The sequence below is a fragment of the Esox lucius genome, chromosome 19, assembly GCF_011004845.1.
Source record: "Esox lucius isolate fEsoLuc1 chromosome 19, fEsoLuc1.pri, whole genome shotgun sequence".
NCBI classification, from domain to species: domain Eukaryota; kingdom Metazoa; phylum Chordata; class Actinopteri; order Esociformes; family Esocidae; genus Esox; species Esox lucius.
The window spans coordinates 15,424,054-15,442,153 of record NC_047587.1 but is presented as its reverse complement, the minus strand read 5'-3'; the positions used below and the strand labels follow the sequence as shown (position 1 = coordinate 15,442,153).

General features: G+C 41.4%; 1 protein-coding gene across 5 annotated transcripts in view; it reads right to left on the bottom strand.

Moving 5' to 3' along the window:
* Positions 1–18,100, bottom strand: part of lrrc56 (leucine rich repeat containing 56) — a 35,551-nt gene that overhangs the window by 9,485 nt on the left and 7,966 nt on the right. For 4 of the 5 annotated variants that reach the window (XM_020040395.2, XM_010883685.3, XM_020040392.2 and 1 more), the window contains exons 2-6: positions 17,123–17,290; positions 16,183–16,270; positions 14,141–14,201; positions 4,018–4,114; positions 3,586–3,783 (exon numbers count right to left, since the gene is read on the bottom strand). In XM_020040395.2, coding sequence (XP_019895954.2) covers positions 3,586–3,783; positions 4,018–4,114; positions 14,141–14,201; positions 16,183–16,270; positions 17,123–17,278 — 600 coding nt within the window. In that variant the 5' untranslated portion in view covers positions 17,279–17,290. Of the gene's footprint in view, positions 1–3,585; positions 3,784–4,017; positions 4,115–14,140; positions 14,202–16,182; positions 16,271–17,122; positions 17,291–17,832; positions 18,072–18,100 lie in introns of those variants that run through there. The other variant, XM_020040394.2, reaches the window with a different exon arrangement.

Below are 18,100 nucleotides of genomic sequence, written 5' to 3'. Positions count from 1 at the left end.
TTTTGGGTGCATCCATGTGCCATGTGTAAGCGATGCACACGCACCCAGCCATCCATCTGATGTAAAATGAAATTTGATTAATCAGACCAGGCCTCTTTCTTCCACTGCTCCGTGGTCCAGTTCCAATGCTTACGTGCCCATTGTAGGAGCTTTCGGCAGTGGACAAGGGTCAGCATGGGCAACCTGACTGGTCTGCGGCTATGCAGCCCCAAACACAACAAACTGTGATGCACTGTGTGTTCTGACACCTTTCTATCAGTACCAGCATTAACCTTTTCAGCAATTTGAGCTACTGTAGCTTATCTCTTGGATCTGACCACACGGGCCAGCCTTCCACCCCACGTGCATCAATGCCCATGACCCTGTCGCTGGTTCACCGGTTTTCCTTCCTTGGACACTTTTGATAGGTTCTGACGACTGCAGAACAAGAAAAGGCCTGACATTCTGGAGATGCTCTGACCAAGTTGTCTAGCCATCACAATTTGGTGACAAATGACAGAATGTTCACTTGCTGCCTAATATAACCCACCCACTGACAGGTGACATAATAACTAGATGATAACTTTATCAGCACTCAAAGAAAGCTGAGATAAAAGAGAGGAGGAAGAGATTAGTAACAGAGGACAGGGAGATCAGTGAAAGAGGGAGAGACCAATCAAAGTGGAGAGAGAGACCAGTTAAAGAGGAAGGAGAGACCAGTAAAAGCAACTAAGCTGCTGCTGCTGCTTCTGAAGGATCAAATTAGAGCCAAGTACTCTCACCCCTCCCCAACACATTGAAAAAGAAAAAGAAAGACAGGGAGTCTGGAAAAAAGCCAACCCAAGGACCCCTCCGTTAGTGTTTGGTTTTGGGCCTAATGTATATTCACATCAGAGCTCCTGTGGTCTCCTTAACACATATTAACTGGTAAACACCAAGTTCTTGTGGTCTCCTTAACACACATTAACTGGTAAACACCAAGCTCCTGTGGTCACCTTAACACACATTAACTGGTAAACACCAAGCTTCTGGATTCTTAAATGTTTCCAAACAACAGTCACTGTATTTTGGCCATTACATGTTGCTATTTCTTATCACCCTGCTTGCTTAGCCAGTAAGATAACCTCTAATCAAAGTTTTGGAGGAAATGCTTAGTAGTTTGTCTTTCTCAGTCAGCTTGTAGGATCCATCTGGCAAGAAGACATTGCTAGAAAGCAAGGAGACAAAGCCTCTGCTGCTGGTCTATCTTACTTTAGCCCTGAGTGAAGCAAGGCCAATTGCATATCGCACAATGAAGGCTCTCGGTCAAGACTGACACAACCCGTAATTGAACCCGGAGTGTAGTGGCGCCTTGGCTATACATTGCAGTGCCTTTGCCTGCTGCAACAAATGCAGGCACATTTTGGCAATTTTAATGTGTTACATCAGAGACTGCCTGAGCCAATATAACAAAGTCACGCTGGATCCAAAGACTCACATTCCCTTTGCCTGGACTCAAACACAACATACACACATAAACTCACCTAAAGGATTATTAGGAACACCTGTTCAATTTCTCATTAATGAAATTATCTAATCAACCAATCACATGGCAGTTGCTTCAATGCATTTAGGGTTGTGGTCCTGGTCAAGACAATCTCCTGAACTCCAAACTGAATGTCAGAATGGGAAAGAAAGGTGATTTAAGCAATTTTGAGCGTGGCATGGTTGTTGGTGCCAGACGGGCCGGTATGAGTATTTCACAATCTGTTCAGTTACTGGGATTTTCACGCACAACCATTTCTAGGGTTTACAAAGAATGGTGTGAAAAGGGAAAAACATCCAGTATGCGGCAGTCCTGTGGGCGAAAATGCCTTGTTGATGCTAGAGGTCAGAGGAGAATGGGCGGACTGATTCAAGCTGATAGAAGAGCAACTTTGACTGAAATAACCACTCGTTACAACCGAGGTATGCAGCAAAGCATTTGTGAAGCCACAACACGCACAACCTTGAGGCGGTTGGGCTACAACAGCAGAAGACCCCACCGGGTACCACTCATCTCCACTACAAATAGGAAAAAGAGGCTACAATTTGCACGAGCTCACCAAAATTGGACAGTTGAAGACTGGAAGAATGTTGCCTGGTCTGATGAGTCTCGATGTCTGTTGAGATATTCAGATGGTAGAGCCAGAATTTGGCGTAAACCTTAATGAGAACATGGATCCATCATGCCTTGTTACCACTGAGCAGGCTGGTGGTGGTGGTGTAATGGTGTGGGGGATGTTTTCTTGGCACACTTTAGGCCCCTTAGTGCCAATTGGGCATCGTTTAAATGCCACGGCCTACCTGAGCATTGTTTCTGACCATGTCCATCCCTTTATGACCACCATGTACCCATCCTCTGATGGCTACTTCCAGCAGGATAATGCACCATGTCACAAAGCTCGAATCAATTCAAATTGGTTTCTTGAACATGACAACGAGTTCACTGTACTGAAATGGCCCCCACAGTCATCAGATCTCAACCCAATAGAGCATCTTTGGGATGTGGTGGAACGGGAGCGTCGTGCCCTGGATGTGCATCCCACAAATCTCCATCAACTGCAAGATGCTATCCTATCAATATGGGCCAACATTTCTAAAGAATGCCACGTAGAATTAAGGCAGTTCTGAAGGCGAAAGGGGGTCAAACACAGTATTAGTATGGTGTTCCTAATAAACCTTTAGGTGAGTGTACATACAGTGGTATGCACACATCTTGAGTATCTGAAACAGGATTTAATAATGCATGCAAAAGTACACATGATTATGGTAATGTGGTGAGGGTTGGAAGTAAGAGTTTCAGTACCTGGGTGGTATTAAGGTGAGATGTCCAGACTATTTATAGGCAGTGATCATCTGATTTGGTTCCAGCCGCAACCAGAACCAACCAACTAATCCTTAAAGCCCCCACCACAACGGCCCAACTAGCAATTCGTATCAGTCGAGGAAAAGGGGGGCAAGGGACCAGGACATCAGAAACATTTCTGGATTAGAGCTATGATGAACAGCCTTAATGCTTGATTCAGTAGTTCAGATCAAATGGTCACAAGAGTGGAGGGAAAGGTTAGCGCTTGTTGAACACCGTACATTATTTACCACAGAAAACACTAGGCCTGTATATAATTGAAAACCCTTATTGTTTAACTTAATATGCTGAGGCATGTCTTAACTTGTTTCAAAGTACGCATATAGAACAACCATAGGATCATTGAGGGAACTTTTATAAATACTTTGTTTCATGCATTTCTATTGTGGACTTGCCCCCTATCCTTAGAACAGTGTTTTCCTGCTACTTGAGTTTTTGAACATTTGCACTTATTCTGGAACCAATGTTAAAATGTGTTTATAAAGTTTTAGGATAAACGTTCTGATTTGTTCCATCAGTCTTGTTGCTTTCACAGGCTCCGCAGCAGCATATGTACCTGTGTCAAGAAAAACATTAGCATCTGAGGAGATCTGATCACATACAACTGACTCAACTCTTCTAAGTCCCCTTGGTATGAATTCAATCTTTGAAGCAGTGCAAGTATCTGGGTGGTATTGCGGTAAGGGTTAGGGAGAGAAAGTACATGAAGGTGTAGTTACCTGGTTTGCATTGGGGTGGGGGCGCACACAGACAGGATTTCCCTCCAGAGTGAGTGTGTGAAGCTGGGAACAGAGGCCCAGGTACTGCACCTGCACCAGGTCATCCACATCATTCCCCTCCAGGTCCAACAGCTGTAAAGCCTCCAGCATGCTCACCTGACTCAGGTCCGACACATTGTTGTAGGCCACATAAAGTTCCTAACACAAGGAGGTTACCCAGTAACCGATTTAGTGAATTTTTTATATTTGCGCCAGGTCAAATGTGTAAAACCTAAAGCTTTGTTGAATTGTGAAAATGTCCACAGGTAGACAAGGTGGCTAGATGTGAGGCTACACTACCTGTTAAACCTGTGGCTTAACAGGTTAAACCTGTGGCTTAAAAGGTAGTGTAGCCTCCAGTTCACTACAAAACATTTCAATTATAAACTCTACCTTGAGAGAGGAGAAGGAGGGGATTCCATCCAGGTCGCTCAGGCTGCAGCGAGACATCCACAACACCTGCAGATGTGACAGAGTGGTACCAAGGTCCCTAAACAGCCACAATACAGAGGCAACGGTGGAATTATTCCAACAGGACATAGGAGGGGAACATGCTTTGTTGGTACATGTATAATTGAGTCTCATAACCAGGAATATACAGTATACACCAATCAGCCATAATATTTTGACCACCTGCCTAATATTGTGTGGGTCCCCCTTTTGCCACCGAAACAGCCCTGACACGTCGAGGCATGGACTCCACTAGACCTCTGAAGGTGTGCTGTGGTATCTGGCACCAAAACGTTAGCAGCAGATCCTTTAAGTCCTGTAAGTTGCGAGGTGGGGCCTCCACGGATCGGACTTGTTTGCCCAGCACATCCCACAGATGCTCAATTGGATTGAGATCTGGGGAATTTGGAGGCCAAGTCAAAACCTTGAACTCGTTGTTGTGTTCCTCAAACCATTCCTGAACCATTTTTGCTTTGTGGCAGGGCGCATTATCCTGCTGAAAGAGGCCAATGCCATCAGGGAATACCGTTGCCATGAGAGGGTGCAATTCTTAGGCAGGTGGTACGTGTCAAAGTAACATGCACATGAATGGCAGGACCCAAGGTTTCCCAGCAGAACATTGCCCAAAACATCACACTGCCTTCACAGGTTTGCCTCCTTCCTATAGTGCATCCTGGTGCCACGTGTTTTCCAGGTAAGCGATGCACATGCACCCGGTCATCCACGTGATGTTAAAGGAAATGTGATTCATTAGACCACCCCACCTTCTTCCATTGCTCCGTGGTCCAGTTCCAATGCTCACATGCCCATTGTAGGCTCTTTCAGCAGTGGACAGGGGTCAGCGTGGGCACCCTGACTGGTCTGTGGCTACGCAGCCCCATACGCAACACCTTTTATCAGTACCAACTTTTTCAGCAATTTGAGCTACAGTAGCTCAGAATCACATGGGCCAGGCTTCACTCCCTACGTGTATCAATGAGCCATGGCTGCCCATGACGCTGTCGCCATTTCACCGCTTTTCCTTCCTTGGACCACTTTTGACCACATTTGATAGGTACACCCCACAAGGGCTGCAGCTTTGGAGATGCTCTGACCCAGTCGTCTAGCCATCACAATTTGGCCCTTGTCAAAGTCGCTTAGATCTTTACGCTTGCCCATTTCTTCTGCTTTTAACACATCAACTTTGAGGACAGAATGTTCACTTGCTGCCTAATAAATCCCACCCACTGACAGGTGCCATGATAACAAGATTATCAGTGTTATTCACTTCACCTGTCAGTGGTCCAAATGTTATGGCTGATTGGTGTATACACAGTGTCCAATTATCACATTTTCCTGAATTACAAATAGTACATGGAAATGTAATTCTGTTTGATTTTCAATTTAAATACATCTCTAAATAGATTATTATAAGATAGCATTAGAAAATGTTTGGAAAAAAAACTGAAATATGCTTGTATACATTTTCAACCTCTTTGCTGTGGAAGCACCTAATTTACATAGATTAATGAAATTGAAGTATGGCTCAGTTCCCCATTGACCTAAAGTTGCTGTCACATATTCTGAATAAAAAACCCACATTAAAGAAGCATTGGTCAGGCTGTGAATCTGAATGAAAATGAAGATGAAGAGCATTCTACAAATGTTAAATATACAGTAGTAATTATTAGCAGATTAGGAAAGGGGTTCAAAATAAGTGTTTGGATATCTCAGAGAGCACATCTCGATGAATAATCAGTAAATTAAAGCTGTGTCTGAACACCCAAGCACTGCCCCAAGAAAAGGCTGATCCTCAAATGCTCAAACAATAGACTTGTGAAAGAAGACAGAAAGAGGCCAACAATCATTTTGAAGGAGCTCCAGAGTTCAGTGGCTAGGAGTGGAGTAATGTCAACCATATCAAGAGGGTGGAAAAAGAAATCTGTTACTCAAAACGTACCAAATAATAATAACTTTATTTGTATAGCGCTTCTGTGGCACAGAGCACAAATGCTTCACACAGCAGTAAAACAGCAAAAGTAAATAATGAAATTAAAATAATAAGCAATAGGAAAATAATAAGAGTCTATAAAATGCAGCAAAAAAATAACCAAATACTATAAAATAACTAAAAAACATTAGTGAATGCCATTTTATAAAGATAGCAAAGGCCAGGTTCCCTTTCATTTTCAGTCTAGACTCTGGAACAGCCAGAAATCCTTTATTAGATGATCATAGAGACCTAACAGTGTTACATGGGTTCAGCTTATCACTAATGTATTCTGGTGCCAGACCATGCACAGACCTTCCGAGGAACATGTCCTGAAGCTGAAAAGGTGGGCGGAGTTGTCAGCTCACACAGACAGACGATGTGTTGGTGTGAGTGACGCGCAAGAATAAACGGACGACACATGCCCATCGGAGTGACACGCGTAAAAAAGAGGGATGACGCATGTCCGTTCGTGTGCACAATGCACGTCACCAAGGTGCATGGGGACATGTCAACTGGATAGGGCACTAGATAGCAAAGGGGCATGTGTCTGCACATGTTGAGCCTTACCCGTCTACAGGCCTAATGAAGTGAGTAAAATCATAAAATCAACACTTAAATTCACCGGCAACCAATGCAGAGCCGCCAACATGGGTAATATGTGATCTCAATTTTGTCTTTGTGAGTCTGGGAGCGTAATTCTGCACTACCTGTAGTTTACCAAGGGTCTGTTGGTTGGGGCATGTAAACGAGGCATTATAATAGTATAGGTGAGAAAATAAAGAACATAATAAAAAGCAAGAAATAAAAAGCATGTGTAATTTACTCAGAGTCCTCAAATGATAAAACCAATCTTATTTTTGCAATGTTTCTAAGCTGGTAAAAGTATGACTGCACTAGTATGTTTGTGTGGTGCTCTGGATCAAAGAGCACTCCGTTATTTCTGGAAACAGGCACAATATTTCTGCCAGAGAACCAATATCCAATCTAATCTGATCAGATATAGAAGAAGGACCAATTATAAAAATGTCTGCATTCAACTGCAGAAAACTTTGGGACATCCAGTTTGTAAGATCCTTCAGGCAATCCTACAAAACAGCCAACTTGTTCAAGTCATTTGGTTTGACCGATAGATACAGCTGTGTATTGTCATGCTGATGAATTATCTGACCTAATAGTAGTATATACAGGGAAAACAAAATATTGTGATGTGATCTATTGTGTCAAAACTTGCACTAAGATCAAGCAGGAGCAAGATGGAACAATCACCTGAGTCAGCATTTAGTAACCAATCCTTTGTTACCTTGACAAGAGCAGTTTCAGTGCTATGGTGTTAACGGAAGCCGGACTAGAATTCCTCAAAAATCTGATTGTGCTCCACCACCTCTAACAGTTGTTTTGATATCTTAGATAAAAGGAAAGCTTAGAAATTGGCCTGTAGTTATTCAAAGCAGAGGTGTCAAGATATGTATTTTTTAAGAAGAGGTTGTACACAGGCCAGCTAGAATGCAGCCCGTGCAGAGCAAGCTATTTATGATGGAGAGTAAACTAAGGCCTGTTTTTCCAATCATTTCCTTAAGCAATCTAGGGGGTATAATATCTACGGGACAAGAGGAGGGTCATGGGATACAATACCCAAGAGATGTTGTAAAAGATTTGGGGTAAAAGAAACAAATTAAGACAGGGGCAAGGAGCTTCAATAAGGGGCACAGTGCGGTTTAAATGAAAGCATGAGAGTGACCTAGTTGCTATTTGGGAAAAGGTTTGTCGTCAGATGAGACCCAGGTAGAGCTTTTTGGCCTAAACTCAAAGCAACGTGTGAAGCAAATCTAAGACTACATAATGCCTCAACATAGACTATCCCTACAGTGAAGTATGGTGGTGCCAGCATCATGCTGTGGGGATGATTCAGCAAATATTTCAAGGGAAACTGCTTCAGTCTGCAAAACAATGTGAGTTTGAAATTCACCTTACACTAGCACAATGATCCCAAGTAAAAGGCTAAAACGGCATTGAAGTGGCTGATGAGCAAAAAAGTGAATGTCCTACAATGGCTCAGTCAAAGTACTAATCTCAATCCAATTTAGAATCTGTGGCACTATTTGAAAATTGCAGTTCTCAAGCCTCCATCCAACCAACCTGAACCACCTTGATCAAAACAAGAATAGTTTGTTATTCTGCTAACAAGAATAGTAAAAAATCATTTCAGCAGTGAGTGCAAAATTGCTACATACTGTGAAAGGACCATGAAATGTGTGATCTTTTCTTGTGTAACTGGTGGTATATAAACAAGTCAAAACAAGGAGATGCAGTGTTCTTGTGTCTGTATCAAGTGTCTTACCCAAAGCAAGTATGAACAGTCTTTGTTTTCATATAACAGAAAAACATACAGTGGGGAGAACAAGTATTTGATACACTGCCGATTTTGCAGGTTTTCCTACTTATGAAGCATGTAGAGGTCTGTCATTTTTATCATAGGTACACATTAACTGTGAGAGACGGAACCTAAAACAAAAATCCAGAATATCACATTGTATGATTTTTAAATAATTAATTAGCATTTTTTTGCATTACATAAGTATTTGATCACCTACCAACCAGTAAGAATTCCGGCTCTCACAGACCTGTTAGTTTTTCTTTAAGAAGTCCTCCTGTTCTCCACACATTACCTGTATTAACTTGTTACCTGTATAAAAGACACCTGTCTACACCATCAATCAAACAGACTCCAACCTTTCCACAATGGCCAAGACCAGAGAGCTGTGTAAGGACATCAGGGATAAAATTGTAGACCTGCACAAGGCTGGGATGGACTACAGGACAATAGGCAAGCGGATGGTGAGAAGGCAACCACTGTTGGCGCAATAATTAGAAAATGGAAGAAGTTCAACATGACGGTCAATCTCCCTCGGTCTGGGGCTCCATGCAAGATCTCACCTCGTGGGGCATCAATGATCATGAGGAAGATGAGGGATAAGCCCAGAACTACACGGCAGGACCTGGTCAATGACCTGAAGAGAGCTGGGACCACAGTTTCAAAGAAAGCCGTTAGTAACACACTATGCCGTCATGGATGAAATTCCTGCAGCGCACGCAAGGTCCCCCTGCTCAAGCCAGCGCATGTCCAGGCCCATCTGAAGTTTGCCAATGATCATCTGGATGATCCAGAGGAGGAATGGGAGAAGGTCATGTGGTCTGATGAGACAAAAATAGAGCTTTTTGGTCTAAACTCCACTCGTCGTGTTTGGAGGAAGAAGAAGGATGAGTACAACCCGAAGAACACCATCCCAACCGTGAAGCATGGAGGTGGAAACATCATTCTTTGGGGATGCTTTTCTGCAAAGGGGAAAGGATGACTGCACCGTAGGATTGGCTCCATAAGAAAAATCTCAAGGTCCTGGAGTGGCCTAGCCAGTCCCCAGACCTGAACCCAATAGAACATCTTTGGAGGGGGCTGAAAGGGAGCTGCCCAACGACAGCCCCGAAACCTGAAGGATCTGGAGAAGGTCTGTATGGAGGAGTGGGCCAAAATCCCTGCTACAGTGTGTGCAAACCTTGTCAAGAACTACAGGAAACGTATGACCTCTGTAATTGCAAACAAAGGTTTCTGTACCAAATATTAAGTTCTGCTTTTCTGATATATCAAATAATAAATGTCATGCAATAAAATGCAAATTAATTACTTAAAAATCATACAATGTGATTTTCTGGATTTTTGTTTTAGATTCCATCACTCACAGTTGAAGAGTACCTATGATAAAAATTACAGACTTCTACTTGCTTTGTAATTGGGAAAACCTGTAAAATCGGCAGTGTATCAAATACTTGTTCTCCCCACTGTATAGGGGGAAGTGCCATAAGCTAACTCAAAGAAACAGTAAATTAACTGCAAAACCAGAAATTTGAACATGAATGTTTAGGGTTTGTGCATTTATTCAAATGGAATAACATTTATATGTACCACTTATAATTAAAATAAAGGAGAACTGGTCAGAGGTCTGAATACTTTTGCAAAGCACAACCAGGAAATATTTTGATAGATAATTTTTTAACACCCTGTATTCACTACAACACCCTGTTTTAATTAAAAACATGTTGCACCCAACACTTAAGAAGATAAAACCTTTTTATATAACGTTATACTATATTGGAGAAAACATTAGAAGGGGTCTTAGACCATTACTTTCATAGGCAGACTAAAGGATATCAAGGATTTCCAGATTTCCTTGATATCCTTTAGTCTGCCTATGAACTGTCCTTTTCTATTCATATCAAAGCCTTTCAAGGTGTTCAGTTGAACATAGCCAGTGCGAAATGCTGGCTTTGTGGTCAAACAATCATTTATTTGTGGATTTTCATTACTATATACTTAATGGAAAATGTCTGGTAGTGTAGAATCGAAACAGCCCCATAATGATCAATGTTAATATTTTACATAATATATGTATTTTTCTGCTTAAAGTATACATTCATATTTAAATGCCAAACCCATCACTGGCACACAAGACCATTGGGCACTAATTTTGTCTTATCTGACCAAGTTCCAACCCAGGTGCCTATTCAGTTTAGCAAACTCCAGGTGTTTACAGAGGAATTTGTTATTGCTGTAAATAAAGGTTATTTTCTGGAAACCCATCCATGGTAGTAGCATCTAATTGTAGTTTAGAATGTTGGTGATCCCAAGATGCCACACAGTTTTGTAATTGTTTCTCAGTGGCTGACTGAGATTTCCTTAAGCTGACAGTCAAAAATAGGCATTTCTAACCCCTTTTTACACCAGTATATTGCATGTTTGATTACCTAACACACCAAACAAATGAAACAAGCACCTAAATTCAGTGTCCTTTTCTCTCTCAGATTCCCTCTATATTACTACAATATTGATATTCTTATAAAATATAAAGGTGGAGACACTAGTGACCTAAGCATTTATTGTCCTATATCTAAACAAAGATTGTCCTATAGCTAAACCCCAGGGTTTCATTATATATCCTTTACTGTTCACTCAATATATTAACAATGTCTGTAACTGTGATGAACTGTCATTTACATTTTTACAAAAGGCAGCATGCAGTGCTATGTTTTATTACTGGTGCAATCTTGCATACATAACATTGTCTCTTCTACATTGTGATTGGCTGGGATTCCCTGACTTTCAGAAGTGCCATTGGTTGATGTTTGTATAGAACCTATCCTGAAGAACTGGCTTAACTATTGCGCTTTATACAGTATATTCAGTGGTAAAACATCAGTAATCAGAAGTGCACACAAGACTAGTAATAGAGATAGCGTGGCCTTACTCATTTAGGTAAAACGGTTCTCGGCTCCCGTCCCCCACACTCATGTAATGCCTTGCAGAGTAATTCTTGGGGTCTATAAGGCAGTTAAAATGTTGATACATGATCTTTTTAATGTTAACTGCGATTGCTTAATGTTTGTGTGCTTCATATCGGTCTGTTTCTTATTTAAATATTACTATAATACAGGAGTTTAACTGTAAAAGTGACCTGGAACTCTTTCCCTGTGTATATAAAGGTAAAATAAAACAAAAACAAATGTCTTCCTTGGTCTACAAGGTACCTTAAATGTATCATTACGGCGTTTCTAATCAGTTAATTTTGATTTATCAGCCACATTATGGTCAGCTTGACTTGGTTCGACACTTCTGTGGTCACGTTGTCTAACAAAAGCAAGTCAAGCCTGTTCAAGACGCTAATGTTCCATGGATAGGTGAGACAAAAGCTACATTTCCTGGACAAAATAGATCCTGTTGTGTCCAGTGAATACCAAATACTGCATTCTACAATACTGATCTTACATCAACAGTCAAACATGGTGGTGGTAACGTGATGTTTTGAGAATGATTTGTGTCAGGACCTGGATGACTTTTAAGAAACCAACAAGACTATGATCCAAAACACACATCTAAGAATTTGTCACAGTTGAGATGAGGCAGGACACATGGAGCAGAGCAAAAGGACATCTTTAATGTCGTCCTTCTTCAAAACAAAAGGAAAAAAACCAAAAGGAGTGGCACAACAACAAAGCTACCAACAAACTGAGGCGAAAAACAGAGAATGTAAATAGGGTCCCCAATTAGAAACAACAAGGTTCAGCTGTCTCTAATTGGGGAGAACAGAAGAACAGTGATGCAGAGATGCCTAGAGGCACCTCTGCGGTCAGGTCCTGACTATGACCCCCAGGCGCATAGAGATGCCCATCTATAATGAACAACTATAGGCTTGTATCAAATCTCCATTTTATAGCCAAGATCATTGAGAAGGTTGTCTTCAATCAACTCAGCAATTTTGTGACCTGAAGCTGTCTCTTAGACAAATTTCAGTCAGGTTTCCGACCTCACCACAGTACTGAAACGGCCCTGATTAAAGTTTTAAATGATATACGTCTGAATACTGATTCTGATAAAATAACAGTTCTGGTTCTATAAGATCTCAGTGCAGTATTTGACAGATAGAGCACTTAAATACCTGGATGAATCAGAATTGTCTACAATTAAACCAAAGATAAAAGATGAGATTATTGTGTTTGGCAACAAAAATAAAAGAACAAGTATTAGTAAAGAGCTGGATTCTTGGGCCCTTAGAAACCAGGGATAAAGTGCGGAATATTGATGTTCTGATAGACTCAGACCTCACATTTAACAGTCATATCAAAGCGGTCACCAAAACAGCATTCTATCATCTAAAACCCATAGCCAGAATCAAAGGCTTGGTGTCCCAAAAAGACTAAGAGAAGCTCATCCATGCTTTTATCTCTAGTAGGGTTGACTACTGTAATGGCCTCTTAACTGGACTCCCGAAAAAGACTGTAAAACAACTGCAGCTCATTCAGAATGCTGCTGCTAGAATGTTAACCAGGACCAAGAGAACAGAGCACATCACTCAGGTTCTTAAATCTTTGCATTGGCTTCCAGTCAGTTACAGAATAGATTTCAAAGTGGTGCTTTTGTTTTCTCATTGTATTTTTTATTATTATGATGTATTCATATGTTTTGATGTTTTTTTTTATGTTATTGTACTTTCATATATTTTTCTTTGTAAAGCACATTGAATTGCTTCGATGTATGAATTGTGCTAAATAAATAAACTTGCTTGCTTGCTACTCAGCTTGCTTGCTTGCTACTCAGAAGACCAGGCAAAATATTCAGCGATTCTAAAATACTACCAAAAAAGTATTTTAGAATGGCCAATATTCCAACTAACCCTAATGTTCTAGCAGAAGCTATAAAGTGCAGTTCATTTTCAGTAATCCACAAATGTGTCGGAGTTAAAGCAGCTTTGAATGGAGTGGGTGAACATCCCTTGATGTCATAAGGGACTGACAGGAGTTATATGAGGGAGTGCTCATACTGACCAACTCAGATGTTGCATAACTTTGTCCAATAAATTAATTAAGTTAGTATAACAAATATTGTGTTAGTTGTTTACTTAGGTTTTCAGCATTAAAAAGAAGGTTTTAGCCTGCAAAAATATGCATAAAAATAAAGAAAATGTGAAAGATAAAAAAGCATCTGGCAACCAGGCTAAATTCTGTCTGTCTTCATTGTGATTTAAAGGCTGGGTGCGTACTCTTCACAAACAGTCCCTTAGTCCAATTTGCTACTCCCCCTCACTCTAGTGTTATAGCTCAGTGCGGCCTGCCTTAAGTGGAAATAAAGCCGCTGCACCTGTACTGTGTGATGTTCCCATCACGTTTTCTTCCAGCAGGACCAAGTCTGTCTTCAAAGCCCAGCTCTTAACCACATCCCAGGCCTCTAGAGCCTCTTGCTACAGGGCGTTTCCTTATGCAGAAAGCCAGGCCAGGGTGAAGCATGACAGGGATCCCCATGGGGAGACACTCACTCTGGTTGCAATTACAGCTCTCTTTGAGAGAGCATAGGAAACACACATAGACTGGGTACCTGGCTTTTTCCGCTACCATCGAGACTGAGCATCTGCTATGTCATGCTGGGGTAGTATTGTACTACCCAGAAGGCGGAAATGCTTTGTCTTACCAAAGAAAAGTAACAGAAAATGACAACGCATGCTGTAACAAAAGGGGGTATACAGAAAAAGTGAAGTGGGACTTTCCACTTACCTCACTGACTTTATCATACTGTTGTTCATTTTCAGTTGTATAAGCTTGGGCAAGTAGGCACCTGCAAGATGATAAGATAAAGAAAAAGTGATGTTCCTCACACGTCACAGGGTCGATGACTTCTCTGACTGCGTCTTAAACAACTGTCTGGCTCCCTACCAGCCACTCCTCAACAGACCTTTAAACACCATTAATTAGAGAGACAAAGAGACAGAATCTGTCGCTGTTGCTGCTAACCAAGTATGATTCACCTCTGTGCAGACAAACTTCCATCAAGTCCGCACATGTTTTGCAAATAAGGCTTTCTTAAGGACTTAGGTGAGCATGATGGTGCTGTTCTTTTGCCGGTATCTGTTAACCCAGTAAGAAGAGGGGAAGGAGTGGTGCTCTATGGGGGATGTATGTATATATAACATGGCTATAGTAAGTTTTTTTTGTCAGGCCCTATCCCTGTCTGACAGAAAACCTTGCAAACCTGTCTGATTATCTTCACTAATCTATATTTCATTACGCAAGTTATTACACATTACATGATATGAGGTCATCATACGTGATTATATCAACTGAGTATATTTTCACACGTGACTTTTCACACCACTTTGTTTTCAATAATGTACTTTTCACATACGCCTCCTATAACCATCCTCCAGAGACCTAGGGGGAAAGATGTTCTTCAAATGTTTTTTTCTGACATAATTCATTGTTTGGAGTTATAATAACTCATTAAAAAAATTGTAAACAATGTTACCAGACTGATTTTCAATGCAGTATAATGATAGCTGTAGCTAAGACTGAGGGGATTTTTTTAGTTAATGGCAAAATACATTTAAATGACATGATGAAGAAGACGATGAAAGCAATATTTTATTCCACTAAATCCACTGATGAGCCAAAACATAATGAACACTCACAGGTGAAGCGAATAACATTGATCATCTCCTAACAAGGGCAAATCAAGGCCTGGGTAGATTAGATGGTAAGCGAACAATCAGGTCTCGTGGTCAACGTGTTGGACGCAGGAGAAATGGGCAGGAGTAAAGACCTCAGCGACTTTGACAAGGCCCATATCGTTATGGCCAAACAACTGTGTGAGAGCATCTCTGAAACGACAAGGCTTGTGGGGTGCTTCCAGTCAGCAGTGGTGAGTACCTACTGACAGTGGTCTAAGGAGGGACAAACCACACAGTGGGTGAATGAGGGTTGGGTGCCCAAGGCTCATCGATGTGTGAGGGCAACGAAAGCTACCCCCATCTGGTCTGAACCTACAGAAGGTCTACTGTGGTAATAGGAGGAAGGTGTCACAACACAGTGCATCGCACCCTGATACGCATGGGGCTGCGTAGCTGCGGATCGGTCCCCTGATACGCATGGGGCTGCGTAGCTGCGGATCGGTCCCCTGATACGCATGGGGCTGCGTAGCTGCGGATCGGTCCCCTGATACGCATGGGGCTGTGTAGCTGCGGATCGGTCAGTGCCCAGGGTGACTCCTGTCCACTGTCAAAAGCGCCCACAGTGGGCACGCGAGCATCGGAACGTGACCTTGGAGCAGTGGAAGAAGGTGGTCTGGTCCGATGAGTCATGTTTTTGCAGTTTACAGGACTTGAAGGATCTGCTGCTTATGTCTTCGTGCCAGATACCACAGGACACCTTCAGAGGCCTTGTAGAGTCCATGCTTCTGCGGGTCAGCGCTGTTTTGGTGGCACGCAGAGGACCAACAGCATATTAGGCAAGTGGTCATAATGTTTTGGCTCATCAGTGTATGTGTTTACTTTTGCAATGTAAATGTTATTCCAAGCCTTTGTAGTGTCATTTATATGAAACAGTAAGCCCCCCAATTTCCCCTGTTTAAAGTAATTCGCCTCAACTTCCACCCATCAATAGGGCTGCAGCTTATGTAGAACGTTTGTAACAATAGCAATAGTGCACTACATGAATAAAAGCAAATACTACATTGCAAACACTATTTTGCATTAATACATAATGGGCCTGCAGTAGACATAGGAATTGGTATATATGCTGCTTGGTCAGTAGTTGCCTCTTACCAAAGTTGCCCAAAGTGTTTTCCCGAGTGTCCACACAGATTTCCAGGCAGGTGATAAGGCTGAGGTCTTCTATTCCAGAAAAGTATTTCTGTGGGGTGAGAGATAAATACTTTACGGAACAAGCTTTTTTACATCGTTTCACTCAGGAGCTAGATAAGATGATAGGCCTCTACAGCAGGAATGGGAAGGTTTGATGGGTTTGGGGCCACAAAATGCAGAATTAATTGTGAGTGGCCACAGTGGTTTGCATATCCACACCATTATACGGTTTTCCAATTGTGTAGCTAATTTAACGCTTGCTGCAATTTCTCACATTTTGCCAAGGGACAGGGGGAATGTCATTACTACTTTCGTGCTATTCTACTTATTTTGCAAAGGGGAGCAGACAACATTGTTTTCCCGTTTTTAATATATCAGACAGAGTCTGGGAGTGTCATATCTTTTCCTCATGCTTAGGCCCAGGGTTCTATTCATCAACTTAATGATGCTTCTATGAAATCACCCATATATCCACCCAGAAATCAAAGTCATGGCACATGGCAACTGCGGTAAAAAGTGTTACATCAGTTATAGCTCATTCACATCTGTTCTTTAGAGCATAGGACAGTTGGAATGTTAAGATTTGGTATTCATAAGGGTAAGGAAACCAGAATTGTGACTATGATTAAGCAATGCAACCTATTCACTTCCCTACACATTTTATGCAAACAACAACTATAATATTGTGTTAAAGAGCCAGTCTGGGACTTTTGCGATTAATCTATATTTTTTTTACCTCCTATTTTGATCAAGGATGCGTGGGGACCTTTTTTGTCTCAACAGCCTCACCCTTACAACCAGTGGCCAAAAATTGCAGACTGCATCTTTAATGAAGTCAAGATGCATGCCCAATAAAGATCTTAAAGGGCCACATCTGTATTATTACCAATAAAAGCCTCACCAGCTTTTCTGGAGACAGGTAGAGCTCCACCAGCATGCCAGATTCCTCAAAAACAGCAGGGTTTGGGTTCACCTGATCAGATCCACTCAGGTCAGTTACCTGTACCCTCGCTGTCCCTTGTTGCGCTATGGGCACTAAGTCCTGGAAGCAACTCATTACTCCTGAAACCTGGAAGTGGACAGATGAAGGTAGATCATTTGTTAAAGTGTCAACATTTCTGTGTGAAAAGATGGGTAGCCAATGTAGAAATTAGTGTGACACAGCAAAATGTTATAACAATGGAACACTTATCAGAATACTGTATACACTAGCTAGATTTAACATACAAAAGCATATATATGTCACATACACATGGTGAATATAATTTACAACTTACTAGCTATATTAACTTATTAAATTTATCTGAGGCCTTGTCAGATGAAGTATTGTAGCTGTGTTCAGATACCTGTCTATTTGGTTGTTATGCTCTCTAGGACAGCCTAAAACGTTTCTGTTTTTATTAAGTATAAATTACTTAGCTGGAGTAATTGACAACATGGTAATTCCTGATAGGTATGAATTACCTACAGTGTGTGGCTAGTTAACATATCAATCTCACAGCTATTGTACAGTTTGTTGACGTTGGGTGCACATAAAGCATTAATGTAAAATTCCAAATATAATCAAATAACTGTTCGTTTTAATTATACCCAATGTCGTATTTTTCTTACCTTAGTCAGCTAGCTGAACTATTCATCTACTGTTACTTAAAACGTGCACATTCTTCAGAAAGCAATCGCAAAGACACGTACAAGTTTGCTTGACAACCCCACATAACTTCCTGGATACAGTAATAAAGAGGGCTTTGGCCCTTGGGATATGTAGTCTGACGTTTTTTTTCATTTTATATTTATTGCAATAATTGCAACAAACCAATGAAAAATTACCGATATTTTTGTCTACACATTGTTTTACAAATAAAACACAAAAGTTCCAGTA